Source organism: Falco naumanni, chromosome 9 (assembly GCF_017639655.2).
Source record: "Falco naumanni isolate bFalNau1 chromosome 9, bFalNau1.pat, whole genome shotgun sequence".
NCBI classification, from domain to species: Eukaryota; Metazoa; Chordata; class Aves; order Falconiformes; family Falconidae; genus Falco; species Falco naumanni.
This window is the reverse complement of record NC_054062.1, coordinates 17,093,317-17,109,925: the sequence shown is the minus strand read 5'-3', so window position 1 is coordinate 17,109,925 and position 16,609 is coordinate 17,093,317. Positions and strand designations below refer to the sequence as shown.

The following is a 16,609-nucleotide window of genomic DNA, read 5'->3' as shown; positions in this document are numbered from 1 at the left end:
TTTTCTCCTCGATTTACAAAGCATAAAGGCAGTAAGGAAGTACTTATGGTGAAGGTAACACCTGTGAACTGATTATGCCTACTTATGAGTCTCTCTTTGTAATAATCAAAAAATAAATTTTATAAATACATGTTTGTATGCAGTTACTTAAAATGAAAAAGGTGAGGATTTCATTGCTGAGGTTTTAAATGTCATCCACCCAAAAAAAAAGCACTGTAAAAATTTTAGCTGCTCTCAGTAGAGAAGAGCATTAAAAGCCTCAAGACTGCAGTTATTTATAAACTGTGATTTTCTAGATTCTTCCACATGTTTAATTCCCTCCCTTATCATCAGCCTTCTCACTGCTTATCACTGACAGGCATGTTAACAACTTTGGTTATTCCTAACATTTGTTTATCTGGCCTGATTTTTCATCACCTTCAGAACTATGCCAAGGAAGACCAAGAACTGAGAAATACCTCTATGCAGAGAGCTTCCATATGGTCCTGTGTACCGCTTATTCCACACTAATGGACACAGCAGGCTTCCACCGACGCATATGATCCTCTGTGGGAGTCCCATAAAATCAGGAACAGCACTGCATAAACAGAGGCATAATAAATTAGCACATTTTAACAATTTTCCTCACAAACATAACTAAAAAAATCCAGTAAAACAATGCTGAGGAAAAAACAAGGTAGGCTGTGCCTTTACAATAGTTAGGATCTTATGCTTTATTGGACAGAGGAACTCCCTTTGGCAGAATCTCTGTTGACAACCACAATTTGTTTAGAATGTCATATTTGTTGGAACACAGACATCTGTTCTTTAAGAAATTAAATCTTTCACTACACATGAAAACCACAGTCCTTGCATGCAAGAAGGACTTCTGATCTTAAAGATGGGTCATTCCTATTACATTGCTTGGCTCCCTACAAGTAATGTGCCATTGCATTTATTCTTTATGTACTGAACCCTAAACATCTGCTATGATAGAAAATCTTTGTCCATTTTTTTATATCATTATGTCTAAAGGTGCAAAGACAAAAAAACATATGAAACAATATACAGTCCACCCTATCCCAAGCAATCAAATACAATTAAAGTAATAATATTATTTTGTATACAACACTGCATAAAACCCAAGCAGACATTCTGTTTAAAGCTGAAGTAGTAATTCATTTTAAAACCTTTTAAATGGGATGTGTAAGTTTTTCTATCCATCACACAAGATAGTAAGCAGTGGCAATGTGTCATAGAAAAGACATATAAATGAAAAGAGTCAAATACTTCAAAAATTCAGAGTATGTTTCAAAGACAGATAGGTGTATCAATAACACCACCCCACCTCCAGTGTGTGAGAAAACTGTATGAGTATTCAGAGAAATCATGAATTAACCCCATGCTTAACCTTCTACAGCAGTCCTATCAGCAACACTGTTCTGCAGAACATAACACTTATCTGCTTTCTCTAAGTATTTTCTTTTCTACTTACAGCATTTTCAGCTGCTGTTGTTGACTGCTATTTCTGACAAAGTGAAATAAAAATTATCCCCTGCATATATTATTCACCCTTTCTTTTTTCCTATGGTCACATGAACCCAGGCATTCATAAGTAAAAACAGCTGCAAAATTCCACACAAGGTTTGAATCCCTCTTCCAAATTGCCAGCTTCCACTCGAGAACCTGAGCCTTCCTGTTCCCGTAACCCCTTGATTTAATTTGCCACATTTCACCCACTACCTTTGGAACAATGCAAATACTTTTACACATGCTACTGCCAGCTACAAGCAGCTTTTGCTACAGTTAATTCACTAACCCTAAAGGAACTGAATTCAGTCTTCAAAGTGATTTTACTAGTGGAGTTTTAGGCTGTATCTACCTCCCACAATGTGGCTTCACCAAAACAAGGTGGGAACTAGCTCGCCATTTGACTGTACATAATGTTGTACCCTGCATGCATTAAAAGCTTAGGAAACCTAACCTTAACGAGTTCTCCAGAACATAACTCCCCTTCTATAAACATCCCCGCCAGTTCACTTCTCCTTTCTTGGGTTTTGCTCACAGCTCTACCAATACACAATCTTACACATCTACTTTAACATCACGGGAAGAAGGAATGGGATCTGCATTTCCAGTCAACCTTTAAGTAATGTATCCACACACTTCCACTTAGAAGGGGAAATGTTTGGCAGATAAGCCACCTTGTGCAGAAAAAAATCAATGTTTTATATATCAGGTTGCCTGTGTGTCCCCTGCTCTGCACACAATGGAACTAAAAACAAAGGAACACCCTTACTTCCCAGTCCTCAACAACTTTCTTTCCTCTTCCTCCCCTCTCCCTCCAGCATTTCTAGTAGGTTAAGCAGTTCTCCCACACCAGCACAGAGGGCAGCCATAAGAAAATCTCATTATTACACCAGGCAGTACAATACAATGATAATAAAAGGAGTAAATATTTAGCCTTTCCTAACTTCTAGATTTGCAGTCAAAAAACAGCTTAATTTTAAGGATCAGATTATTATTCTTATTACCTTCCCATCATATAAAAGAATTCAGATATTACATTTCTGTCTTTTTAAACTGATAATCTATGTCATTTTGGATGGCAAATACTTTACTTAGTTACTCCAAAAGAGAATGAAAATTTTCATTCTTGAAAGCTTTCTGATTTTTTGCCTCCACAAAATTTATTTGGTTTCATTCTGCTATTGAATGTAAAACAGCTGGACAAGAGAAAAAAAAAAAAAAAAGGAGGGAGAGGGTGCTTTAATGGCGAGGATTAATTAAAGAAAGAGGATATCCGTGCCTCCTACTGGCAGGTTTGCAACTCTGTATTTTGCTTCAGTGGATCCTTAGCAAAATGTAGACATAGACACAGGGCAGGGAAATGAAAAACAAGAAAGCGGAGGCTGCTCTTTGTTTGGGTTTGATTCTAGCTTCCTCCTATTCTATTCCTCAACTCTTTCAAGACAAGAAAAGATACACACCACATGACCAAAATTTATACTTATTTCCATTTTAAAAGAAGATTCACTCCTATAGTTTTTTTTTTTATACTGTAAAGGCTGAACGCTCAACTAACCCACTGTGTTTAGGTTTCCCTGAGTGCTTCACAGAGATTTGTTAAAGATATAAAATAGCATACCAAACAATGAAAGAGCTTGTTTCCCCAACCATTTTTGTTGAAAGCTACTTTGTGTATGTTCCTATGCAACAAAAATTAAGTTTATGTGTAGGTGTTCCATGTTTTTACAAACTCTACGCTCCTTAGTTGTTATAAGATTAAAACAATTTTCTCCCTCAGTAAATGCTTCCCTTAAAAACCACTGGAAGCACATAATTCATCTGTCCATTTATAGCTTCTATTTTCTTCTAAGCACTGAGAAACTGCTGATTGTGATTGTTGTTTTCCCTTTTAAGAAGCCAATGTTTAACAAGTGACAGATAAGACAATTTAATGTTTCAGTGACCATACAGATCAATTTTTCATTTATTCTGAAGTTTAAAAGGAAAAAAAAAGATAGGCAACCAAGGTACGATTGCAGGGATTTTGTTTAGCAAATTATTCTTCTATACCCAGAAAATTTAACAGGCACTCTCATTAAACCTGCAGGGAGTTTTCAGGTAGCATTAGTCCTAGTATTTTTCAAAAAATGCATTCAGAGATTTTTCCCCTGAATCATTTTCTTCTCTATGGAATCTATCAGAAAGGTTTGGAGATACAGTACAAGTCTTTAACTGTGAATAATAGAAAAAGAAGAAAGAAAAGAAATGTATTACCACGAACCGCAGAAGATCTCGATAAAAAGATAAGTGAAAAGGGAACATTGTGCAGTTCTGTATTGGATAGAGGAGCAGAAAAACCACACGTATTTGGAAAAGTGTTTGTATGGAAAAGGTACAGGACTCATATCACCTGTTAGCACTTACCCATTCCATACAAGTCATTGTAGGGTGATGGACACCTGATTTGCTCTTTCCACCCACTTCATTTCTTGCTGGTTCTTCTCCCTGTAGACCTCTTCCTTCTGTCCCTGCAGGACCCAAGTGTGCCATCTGATGTGCAACCCTATTAAGCAAGCTAGCATCATTATAGCATCATATGTGGGCTGGCAAAGTGTGTGTACTCAGCCCATCACGACTGGGTCCTAGCAACATGATGGCAGCACACTTCATACAGGTTCAGACAAGAAGACACTAAACACTGGTGCAATCTGAATGTAAAATCTACATGCAAGCAGCCCTTCTGGAGAGAGGAGGGGGCCTTAGGTATCTGACCTGGCTGTCCTCAGGAAGATCAAGGATGAACACCTAAATCAGAATCTCCCTCTTTCCATTTATTCATAAGGAGACTGAACTTCGATGCCAGGACTGTTTACCTGTACCCAATCCTGCTGTCAAATAAGATCACACCCGCAGAAAGTTATGCAGTCTTCATGATATCATGCCACAAAAACAAAAACTGAAAGATAGCTAATCAACAGTGAATAGTCAACAGTGACATCTAAACTGTGATCAGTAATATTCAGTGTTTTCAGCTTACTGAACACATGCAAGAGATTTAAAACTTATGTCAAGGATTTTACGGTGATATCTCAAGAAATCTTACAAGAATCTTGGAAATACTGTTTGTTTATATTCACAAGTCTTATTGCCTTTACAGCTTTAAACATCAGGGAATCACTAAAAAACCCCAGAATTTTAAATTCAGAAATGTAAGAAGCAATCTTAGAGATAAGCCTGGTCAGGTGGGGGTTGGGGTTTTCTTGTTGTTGTTGTTTTGGATGGTTTTTTAATATATAAAACATGAAAGCTACTAAAAATAGCAGAAAAATCCCATCTTTATTCCTTAAGAAGCAAAAGATTTTTCTGCCTTTGGCTCATTTTACAGATAGAAAGTAGAATTTAAAATTCCAGGGATGGATATCTATGAGAATAATTTAGAACATGGGTCTATAGATAGTAATTTTGCCCAAGTATTCACTACAAGATTTTTTCCATGTGCTTAACTGTTATTCTCATGTTTAAAAATGTTCCAGATCTTAAACCATATTAATGAATGTATTTCTATGCAAGTTTAGCAGTACAATAGAATTACATCACTATTAGTACCCTACAAATAGCCTCTGGATCTGCTAAATGCTACAAGCAGACTTTATTGCCTCATATACTACTCTTGACCACTTAATTAACTACCACAAAAGCTAATTAATTAGACATCACAGTCTCTAATCGTTCTGGAATTTGCTCTATTATGTTCAGCTGGAATATCCTCTTTCCTCAACAGACCCCCTAAAGTTTAGATGAACACAATGAAGCACTCCGGGTTTTTAATTCTCAGCTTTCCAGATACTCAAGATCAGGGTGGGAATATTTAGACTGATATTATTACAGATTTTCCCTGTTTAACTCTGTCTTTACTACAATGGATGTTTTTGTGAACTTGGAAGACTTCAGCCTGTTTCAGTGTTAGCGTTCTAACATTTTAACCTAACTTGCCAAAAAATCTTTCTTAAGAAGTCAAGAAGAATTCCAGCAGTTTAACTAGGTGACTGCCTACTGCCAATACATCACAACATGCATGTCACATGCACAGGTACTTTATGAAGCAATTTATCAATTAAACTCAAAAGCTTACCTCCAAAATTTTAAACTGTTTTGTCAACAAGATGGAGCCAGTCTGTAAAGTCAGCCTGTGTATCATGGTGGAATGAAAGTACCAATGAGAAACAAGCTGATAAATTGGTTTGACTAATCATTAAAACCCATCTAGTATAATCGTTTTAGCCGATCTCATTTAAGTCATTCCGTGAAGCTGCCAAGAGAGTTCAGGGACAGGTCGATCTTCTATTCGCATCATGCAAGGATCAGGAAGATAAAATCCGATCAGTTACCTGAGCATTGTTGCATTTATATGTAATTATTCCTTGTTGTTTTAAAGCTTCCATCTGGAGGAAAGAAATCTGTTCTGCTCCTGACCTTTTCAGACCTCATGTCACTGTATTTAGCTTTAACAGATGGATTCTACTGATCTGATATGAAGATAGAAATAAAAGATTGAAAACATGAAAAGAGTGGGAAAATATTGAATCATTAAAACCTTGAATCATTGCTAACTGCAGGTCAGTGGGTGAATCTTCACTGGATTCATGGGTCATTGATCAGGCCTCACAGTTTGTTCCTGCCCTAAACTGCAAAGAATTAAAAGGACTCTATTAAGGAGGTGACTGGCACTACCGTCCTCTAATGTGCAAGCTGGTGAAAGCAGGAAGGACTGCTAACACACACTGTAACTCTAAGGCCATGACTACTCCTAACAGACAGATATAATCTAAAAAAAGTACCAGTTTTGAGCAACACTCAGATCTACCTTGTGGGAGTGAGCGCAATTGCTCTGAGCAGTGCAGATTTCTGCAGAAGAGCAGAATTCTTCCTATCTGTACATGTCTTTTCTTCCTGTTGTTGAACAGACCGAGTAAATAAACCATAACTTTCTTGCAGATTCCTGTACAAAACACTTCAATAAAAGGGTTTATTTTTCCTCCAGGGAAAAGAAAATAAAAAATTGAAAAATTGCAACAATCTATAGGAAATAATGAAAGAACTTCTCAGAATAATAAATAAATGAACTAGCTAGTCACAAGGAAAGGAAGCAACTAAACTTTTGCAACAGAAATATTCAGCTTGGGCACACATTTTATGCTCAAGGAGTAAACTGGCGAAGAAACATTTCTGAATCTTACAAATGGAGAGGGAATCCAGAGCAAAACCTGATTCTCTGTCCTTGGTTCAACAGTTTGTCTACTTCATGAAGATTAACTTTGAGGCAGGATGCTCAGATTGACATATGCTGCAGGTTAATATAAACCTACATAGTTTGGAGTAAGCTACAGCAGCATGAGTTTCTGGGCATATTCCCAGAATAGTACAGAGCAGAGGAAATCTGCCTGTAAAAAGCAGCCTTGTCCTCCCCACACCCATCTTAAGATTCATTAATTATACATTTTAGGCTATCTGATGTGCTGGAATATGTCGATATAATAAAACAGGGAGACAAATACAGTTTTCAGTAACTGTCTTTAAAAAAAAAAAACAGCATTACTTCTATGGTGTTCTGCTTTTTACAACTGTTCTCGTAATTGGAATAATTTCTCATCACAGCTTCACCTTTCCAGGAGCTGCTCTTTAAGATGTTAAAAATTTATGTTTGATATGTACTTTTTTTTTTTTTCAGTAACCGATTAGTAGGTTATAACAAGAACAGCAGATAAAATTTTTCAGCATGCAACAGAAACCAGTTAACTACTCTCAGACATACATGTATTTCTGAAACCTGCTGAGGGTCTGTGTATTTTATGACAGTAGACACCAAGTCAAACTACATGTGAAGACAGAATACAGAAAATTCTGATTTGGTATTATCAAATTGGTAATTGGTATTTTTTGTATTGCCAGTGCACATTTGCATAATCATAATGCTCCCATTGGACCTATCTGACAAAAAGTATGTGTACTGTCATTGTCACCAGCTTTCCAAAAGCAGTCAACTAAAAGACTAAAATTCCTTTAGACTGCAGGAAATTAGGAACACAGAAACAGCAAGCATTCTGTTGCACACTCTTTGACTCCAAGTATCAACGAAACAGCTCTACATTCATAAAACAAGGAAAACTACTTTAAAAAAAAAATCCCATCAAAAGAAAAAAACATCCCATCTGGAAATAACCCTGTGGGCTTGCCACCTAGCCAGTAACTTTTCTGCATGCCAAGTTCTTTTTATGACAATGTAATGAAAATTAGATGTACACTACAGAGCCAGAAAGTAGATCAATCAAGATATTGACTAATGTGATTCATTATCTTTTCTAGTTAAGTTTTCTCCTGAAAGAAATGCATGTCCCACCATTACTTTCCTATTTCAATATTAATAACTTTTGAATATTGGTGTAATAAACTATGCAACACAACTTTTAGGTCTCCCTATTTGGAATGTCTTGCTGCTAGTTGTCCTCACTGAAAATTAATTTTCATTAAATTAAAATATTGGAATGGAATTAACTTCAATTGTTCTTGCTCTCATGAAGTATTAATAGCATCTCAGCTGTCAGTTCCAATTTTCTACTGTTTCAAAGATACAATTTTGTTGAATGCAACAGAAGAATATTTGTTTTCTCCAGAGCAGAATGTCTTTGGGGTTGTCTTTTGGATCAGAGATAAGGGCAAATAATAATAAAAAATTTAAGAGAGCTTAACATCATTAACAAGAAAGGATGCAACCGTTTCCTATTATAGTCTTCCTATTTAAAAAAAAACAACACACCCTATCATTACATTATGACTACAGCTATCAAGTGATAGAATTTCCTTTATTGTTTCCTGTTCTTAATATTATTGAGTATTATCAAGCAGTTGTCTGTTATTATCCAACTGCTACCTTTTACTTCAGCAGTGGCTTCCTTCCATAAAGGCTACAGCCATTCCTGCACATAGTGACTTTTATGTAAATAGGGGACAGTTAAATTCATCAGCTTAAACTGAGGAGTCTGCAATCTAGTTGCAAGATCTGAAAAACAGAAAATCTTCTGAAAGTTAGATTAATCTTAGACTGAAGAAATCTAGTAAATTATTTCAACCTTGATCAGTCTAATGCTTTGTGATATTGCTTGGCAAAGCATCTTGAAATTCTAAGTTATCTATACAAAGGTCAGCACTGTGTTTATGTTTTAAGGGCTATTTTCTCAGCTAACACAAACTAGCATAACTCAGCTGAAGTCAAATTGCTATTGATAAGCCAAGTGAAAATACCCATTTTAAAAAAGCCAATTCCCAATACATTGATGATCTGATTTTACAGTTGTCAGCTGTCAAGATACCTGAAATTGGCAAACTATCACAAGCGTGTAGCCATATATGAACATGGCCAGTGTGCTACTTAGAAAGAGGTGAGGTCAAAGGAAAACTTTATTTATTCTGGTTTTCTTGTTGTGTTTAAGAAAATACTACTACTACAGTAGTGATAAAATAAAATTTTGAACATATCCTAAGCTTTTTTTGTGGTTGTGGAAGCACTTTATGTTTTTGAGGGTTACTCAGGTTGTTTTGATGGAGATATTTAATATACAAAAATAATAAGGAACAGGTTTGCAACTGAGAAGTAGAAAAGATTTTATTTATGGAATGATCTGCATTTACTCTTTCTCCTTTTCATATCTGTGACTGCCCAGTGCCTGGTTTCTAGAACCAGTGCTGTTTCTGCACCAGTGCCTAAGGTTTATTTGGGGAGGAAAGGGAGAAGGATTGCTAATGATCTCCCAGAGATAAATGAAATTGCTGATTTAGTCAAGCTCATTCTTGACCTTGACACAAGATGGGACAGGCAAAGGGAAGAGCTCAAAATAGAGCAAGTGAAAGAAAGGAAGATCAAACAAATGCTCAGGTCTGGCCAAGACCCCCCCCACATTCAGCTAACACCTGGCTGAGTTAGAAAACATGACCAGCCCAACCTTCCTGTTGGAACCGATTGAAGCTGTCAGCTCCCGGCTTGTCACCCACTGCATCAGGAGGCCCCTGGGCTGCCACAAGAGCCCTAATTAGGCAGAAATGGCACTTCGGCAACTGACCCGCCAGGACCTTTGGCAAAGCATTTAACATCATTAGTTAACATTTTTATTAAAAAAAGTGTGAATGTAAATGAACAGCCAATGCATTTCAATAGGGATTGTCGGTGGCTCTGCACGCCCCCCCACTCTCCCAACCACACACACACTTTTTTGCATGAATAGTTCACTTGTTTTCTCTAAAGGGGGATGGGGATGTAGAGAATGTTTTTCCAAGGGAGCTAGACATGTTCAAAGCAGAAGCAAGGTCTTAAACAATCAGACACAAACTCTTGCCTTTTGGGGAGTGTATTGGTGAGTGAACAAACAACTAAATGCAATCTTACCTGCAACATGCCTAAGGGGACATCTGAAAGGGAAAGTACGCATAACCCACACTGGAACAGATACACAATCACATATTCACCTGATTGTTCTAAGTGTATTCATTGTATTTTTGTTCTTTTCTGTTACATCCAAGAATTGGTACCTAATCCAGTAAGACCGCAACCCTTTGCCGGAGCTATCAAAAGCTACAGCAATGTAAAAGAATGAATGTCTATGAGTACACTGTCCTTTTCTTTCCCTGTCATTTTTTTTTTAATCATTGCACATTGCTTTTGACAGAAGATTATAAAAAAAACCCACACTCACATATTAGCAGCCCACCTTAGTTCAGACTTCACTGGCAGCAACTTATGTGTGAAAAGTTATTTATTCATACAGAAGAATGTACAGCCTTGAGATAGTTTATTAGTCCTCAATTTTTTCTGCAGGTTCTTTAACTAAAGAGTTTCTGTAATTTATCAATACTGGAACAAATCTTATCTTTGGAAATAAGAGACACAAGAAAATGAAATAATTGCAAACATACTTTTTTAATAAAGAACTTTATTAAGTTCCTTTGAACAGGACTTGGAAGCGTCCCCAGATATTTTATGTCTGCTTCCCATGTACATGCCCTGATCCATGCTCCTTTTATTTCTTTTGAACCCATTAGCTCCCTCTTCCTCCAACAAAACTTCGCACCGGGGCTGTTTCCTTAGGCCATATAAAGACTGTATATATTATCTTAGGTTTTGGAATTTGCTTCCCCAGTCTATAACAGCCATATGTTGCCAGCAACACTTTTGTTCCACCAAAGAAAAGATTTTTTCATTTCTTAAGAAATGGTTCCATTACATTGTAGCTGCATGGACTCTCACTTATACCTTCTAAAGTAAAGTACAAAGATAAGAGATTAAAAGAGATCTTCCACATAAGGTACTTGGGATGAAGGTGCTGAAGGTGTTGGTTCAAAGCCTAAGTTATTAGACTTGCTCTGCAGCCAATGGAAGTCTCAAATCCACATATTAGAAACCAAAATAACAGTATTTTAATTTTCTCAAACATTGGCATATCCAGAGGTTCTGGTCCCTAACTGTTTCTAAGCCCCATAAATGCCATATCAGGATTAAAAAAACCCTTGGCTGTGAACTTTACTCCTATTTGTTCAGTTTGTTTAAAAAAAGCCAACCTTCCCCTTCATCTCTGACCTCAGTACAAATGGAGAAGCACTGCATTTCTATACATCACCTGATGGAAACCCAAAAGACCATCTCCTCAGACTACATCAGATGCCTCAAAAATCTCCCATTCTGTGACTGAGATGCAGCAAAGGTTGTATCCAAAAACCCAGAATAAGGCTACACCAGGACATACCTCTACCCCACAGTACAGATGCAACCACTGTTAAGCTGTTCAGTTTCTCTTTAGGAAACTTCTGTCTTGTGTTTGTGCTATGCCTAGTACAAAAAGGCCTGATCAGAACCCTGCATTAATAATAACATTCATACACAACAACAAGATTTGTACATGCAGAGAAAACAAAAAGAATGTTACAGACATACATGGTACACATGAATATGCTCACACTCACAAGGACTGTCTGTTCACAGGATGGGTAAAACCTTCTCCTTTGTAAATGCTTTGGGATCTATGGATTATGTCACATATGTCCTTACTGTCTTTGGGTGGGTGTGTATGTACACAAAACAAGTACTTTCATTCTCTTTTCAAAGACAACTAGCATTCTAAGACACTTTAGAAACAGTAAAGCAATATGGGCTTCTAAATATAGATTTTTAAAGTACAATACCAAGTCTAGAAATCCATGTGGGAAGCCTGGCTTGATCTTCTGACTCATCTCTGAGAGCAAGCAAGCAGCTAATTTTGGTGCTATTCAAATCATAGTTTACCAGTGAATTAACAAAACCAAAATCCATATATTTCTTTCTAGAGCAGAAATAAGAAGATATAAATATTAAAAAATATGTATTTGCCAACAATATTCACATGGTCACATGCCCATCCCAATGATGCAGGTTTTTTAAAGGTCGTTAACTTAAAGGAGTGTTAGTAAAATGAATAAATGCTCTTTAGGAATCGCCAAAAAAGTTGAATCATAAAAAGCTCGGAAAGCTGGTAACAGTAAGGTGTCTATCTCTGACCCCTTTTCCCACCTCATGACTATTTTCCAGTCTAGTTCTTTATTATGGCTTCTCCTCTCCTGCTAGGAACTAGAGGGGTGGGTGAAGGGAGAGAGGTGACAGATTATTGAAAAGTTCATGCTCCATGCCTAGTTTCGGCACATTTTCTGCAGGTGCCTTGTACTATGGCCACAACAGGCTCTGGAAGAAGGGATTCAGACCTGCCACAGCTACAGGAGGCAACTCCACAGCTTTGTTTTACAGGCTAACTTCGTCGGCCGCTGTTCTGAACCCTGCAGCACAGGCACCCATTAATGAGATGAGCCCCTTTTCCCTTTGTTTGTTCCTCCCTCTTTTGCCTTTTTTTTTTTTTTCTTTCTGCAATGATTTAACTTGATCGTATTGGTTCCTTTCTAGTGGGGATTGCTCCAACGATCAGATAAGATAATTGCCTGTAGAATACTGCTCAGCAACAACTATTACATCCTTGGCTGAAAATGTCAGAGCAATTGAAAGCTCTTAGTGAAGTTCAAGAACAAGGAGGCAAAAAAGAAGCAGCTCCTGTGTATGGATGTATCTCTGTATATACAGCAAGTTTGCAGTGGCCAGCTCTCCTGGATGATCTTGCTTTATAAGCACCATTTTCAGCATTTTGTATTTTCATTGCTTTTTTAAGCAACTAAACAAGATAATCATGCTCCCAGCAATTAATGTAAGGAAGTATTTCTCTCATTTACTTTGGATTTGTATGTCATTTACTTCAGCTTTGGAAGAAAATGCTATATAATCACCTGTTTTGCATTTTCCCTGCTTCTTACTCCATTTCTTAGAAACCAAAACAAATGTGATTTCTCTTTGATCTTAAAATATTGTCTGCATACAGAAGATGCTGAGGGAAAGCCTGGAATGGCTTGACAAAGTGGGTGGAGTTGCTGAATAGCGCTGAGTCTAATGCCATTCTGATTTAGTTCACCTGCTAGCGACAGTGACTTGCCAAATCCTCAAACAAGACAATGTCCTGTGTAGCTCTGCTCTGTAGCTTTATGAAGTGATAGCTGACAGAAGAACACTAAACCATAAAAGGTCATGTAAATATCAGACTCTGTTTCTAGGTACAATTAAAATAATGGAAACAGTTTGGGCCAGTATCTAATTCATTTCTTCATGTGAAACACACGCTGTCACTTCTAACAAACGTGATGTTACACACCAACGAACAACCAGGAGTGCACCCAAAGACATTATGCTTTTTATCACTAAAGTACGTAGGCTCTAAAGATTCCATATGAAATCAAGATCTCCATTTATTTGAATGACAATACAAATAAGCAGGAAAAAATCCACACTTCTAAAAATTTACTCAGAGCAAAATTAGAAGAACCGCACAAAACCTCATCCTTCATATTTTTCCAAATCACATTTTTTCTATACTACATATGCACTGTCACCAATAATACATCATCACAAAGTCAGAAACATCAGGGGTTTTTACCATAAATTCCATAAAGAATAAAGAGCTTTTCAAGCTTCTTAAGAGTTTTGCAAAAAGGATGGAAAGCTGGATCAGCAATTGGATCACTACAAGCTTTTCATATACTGAGTTGCTGAGAAATCACTGGAGGGAAATTCTTTATTCTTTGGTAAAGAACTTCAACACAGGCAACTACAGGATGGTTGTTTAATGTAATATCACCAGATTACAAGCACTCAAATCAATGTGACTGATATCTGGAGAGATCCAGGCTCCAATCCTGCAATATAATTGAACAAGGCTTGCACTAGCATAACTACATTAAGCAGAGAACCAGATGCACAACCTGTTTACACACTGAATATTTCACAAACTGAACTACTGTTTTAGAGCTAATTCCACAATTATGTTATATTATATGGAGCTATATGTGGTAGGGCTTGCTCCCTGATAGTCTAAATGAATTGTAGTATAAGTATCCAGTTAAACTAAGCAGTGACTTCTAAAGTCCATTATATAACTTACTCAGAATTACTTTAAAGCTTTTGCTGGATGATATGTTTTACAGCAGTGAAGTAAAAGGATTCAGCAGATGCAAAAGATCATTTCCTCTTACTCTTTTCACAAGTATAGTTTGAAAACTCAATAATTGCAATAGGCTCAATTTTTTCAAACAGACAGTCCCACAACTTGTTTGTCAAAAATAAAGTGGCAATTCCATTTAAAACTTCAACATCAAGAATGTGACATGTGAAACTGAGAATAACTGATCTCTCTTTGTGTCTGAAGCTTAGGCTAGCAGTCTGACTCTGGAGCCCTTGACAGAAACTCACACTTCTAGAGAAAAGCTGCAAGTGGTAATTGCTACTGATGCTTGTCCTGAAACAACATGGCCTTTGAATGAACTCCCATTACAGAGCAGACTACTGCAGCAGTTTCACAAACACTTCATGGCAGTCCTAAAAAAAATGACCATTTATAAGTAGGAAACACAAAAGAAAAGCTCTACTATCTTCTGACAAGTAGCCAAGGAATTTAAGATGTTCCTGTGCTCTTTTTCTTGCTTGTTAATATTCAATGCTCGCAGAATATGGGTAGAATTAAAATACAAAATTGCAAATTGGGAGCTCTGCTCTTTATTAGGATATTTTGCTGCAAGCAGGCAGCAATTCATCTCAAGTTAAAACCTAAAAACCTTTCAACTTGTAGATCATATGCAAAAAACAATGCAGTGCTTGGCATACACCGGAGGTCAAGAGTAGATGACCCGATAGTCCTTTGTGGGTTTAAGCTTGTAAGTGCTAGGATACCATTTAACTTTAAAACAGAGTGATAGTAAACACTTCTCAAAATAATTTCATTGTTATTTATTTATACACTGCTTGCACTGCCAGCATGTTCTAGGTTATGTGTGATGGACTGCTTCCCTCCATGTGAATGGAGCAGGTAACCGAGAATTAATAAACTGGCACAGTCAAAAAATGTAAACATTTTACACTCTGACACATACAGACGTGTACCTTTGGTACTACTCTCGGATTGATCACTAGGCATCAGCACCTGACAATAATACATTCTCCTTCTTTGCTGAGAAAAGTGGTGAGTTTTACGATGGATGTTTGGACATATAAGGTATACTGATTGCTTTCTGGTTGGAGCCTGATGTGTTTTACATACTGCCCTCACTGCTTCACAAAACACACAATTGCAGATGCGCTATCTTGCTCCACTTCTAGAGGGTTTTCTGACAAAAAAAAACTTTCTAACAGTTCCTCCCCTCACCTTGCTTTCATTAGCTACCTGTAAGAAATAGAGACTAGCAAGCAACAGTCCCGTATCATGGGTAAAGGTACATTCTTATCAGTGCAATATACAGTGAGTATTTTCAGTGGATACCATGCATGGTTTTTTATAAATATACAAATCCTGACAGAAATCTAGAGTCTGACACTGAATTCTAATCTTAATCACAATTCCAGTTATGGTCCGTCAAACCATAATCTTTCTTACACTAACATCGTCAAATACACCATAACCAAACACCGTTATGCAATTCCATCAGTGCAATTAATGCAATTACTGGAGTAAGTCCTGCACAGGACACAAAGATGATTAAGGAACTGGAGTATCTTTCATAATAGAAGAAGCTGAGACTGCTGGAGCTCTTCAGCCCAGAGAAGAGAAGGCTCAGGGGGCTCTCATCAATGTGTAAAAAACCACATGGGAGGGAATGAAGAGGAGGAAGGCAGACGGCTCTCAGTAGCGCCCACTGGCAAAACAAGAGGCAGGCAGCACAAATTTAAAAATAGCACACTCAGTGTAAGATGAGAATACAATTTTTGTTCTGAGTGTGGTCAAACACTGGAGCAGGTGGCCCAGAAAGGTTATGGAGTCTCTCTCTGGGAAGATACTCAAAACCTGACCGGACACATGGTCCTGGGCAACCCGCATGAGCTGACCCTGCCTGAACAGGGGAGATAGAGTAGATGATCTCGGGAGGCCCCTTCCAACCTAAATGATCATGATTCTGTAATTTACATCATAATATAGCTTCAAGAAAGAAAGATCAAGTTTTGTGAAAACTCGTTTGAGAGCTGTACCCTTGTGCTCTAGGAAACTGAAATATTGGGTTAATATTAAACAGCATTTTCTTCTAAACATTATCATGTTAATTACCTTATTTATTTGGTATAGTACTTGATCATTCTGTAGCACCAAAAATATTTTCCAAAACCAAGTCATGTTCAGAAGTAGAATATTTCTACTTTTGCCCATATGTATTTGATTCTTAAAACATGTTTATCAATGTTTACAGAAGAAAATGAAGGGAGGTTTTGTATTAGAAAATGTCACTATGCCTGTATCAGCCACTGCTTAATTTTAGAAAATAGGGCTATCTGAGATCTGAACTAATCTTCTCTGTGCAAATGCACCATCCCTGACTATTTCTCCATCATATTTTTCCAAAACACTGCAAACGCACCAGACTGACTTCATGTTCATAGAACTCTTTAAATTTCAAGCCATTCTGAAAGAAATGCTATGGATTTACAAGTCTCATCGACTTTCAATGGAAGTCAAAGGTATTCAAG

The 16,609-nt window shown here is 37.2% G+C and overlaps 1 protein-coding gene across 1 annotated transcript in view; it reads right to left on the bottom strand.

Annotated features, from left to right (window-relative positions):
- Positions 1-5,684, bottom strand: part of HSPA12A (heat shock protein family A (Hsp70) member 12A) — an 89,258-nt gene extending 83,574 nt beyond the window's left edge. The window contains exons 1-2 of the mRNA XM_040606709.1: positions 5,621-5,684; positions 459-577 (exon numbers count right to left, since the gene is read on the bottom strand). Coding sequence (XP_040462643.1) covers positions 459-561 — 103 coding nt within the window. The 5' untranslated portion in view covers positions 562-577; positions 5,621-5,684. The remainder of the gene's footprint in view (positions 1-458; positions 578-5,620) is intronic.
- Positions 5,685-16,609: the final 10,925 nt, after the last annotated feature.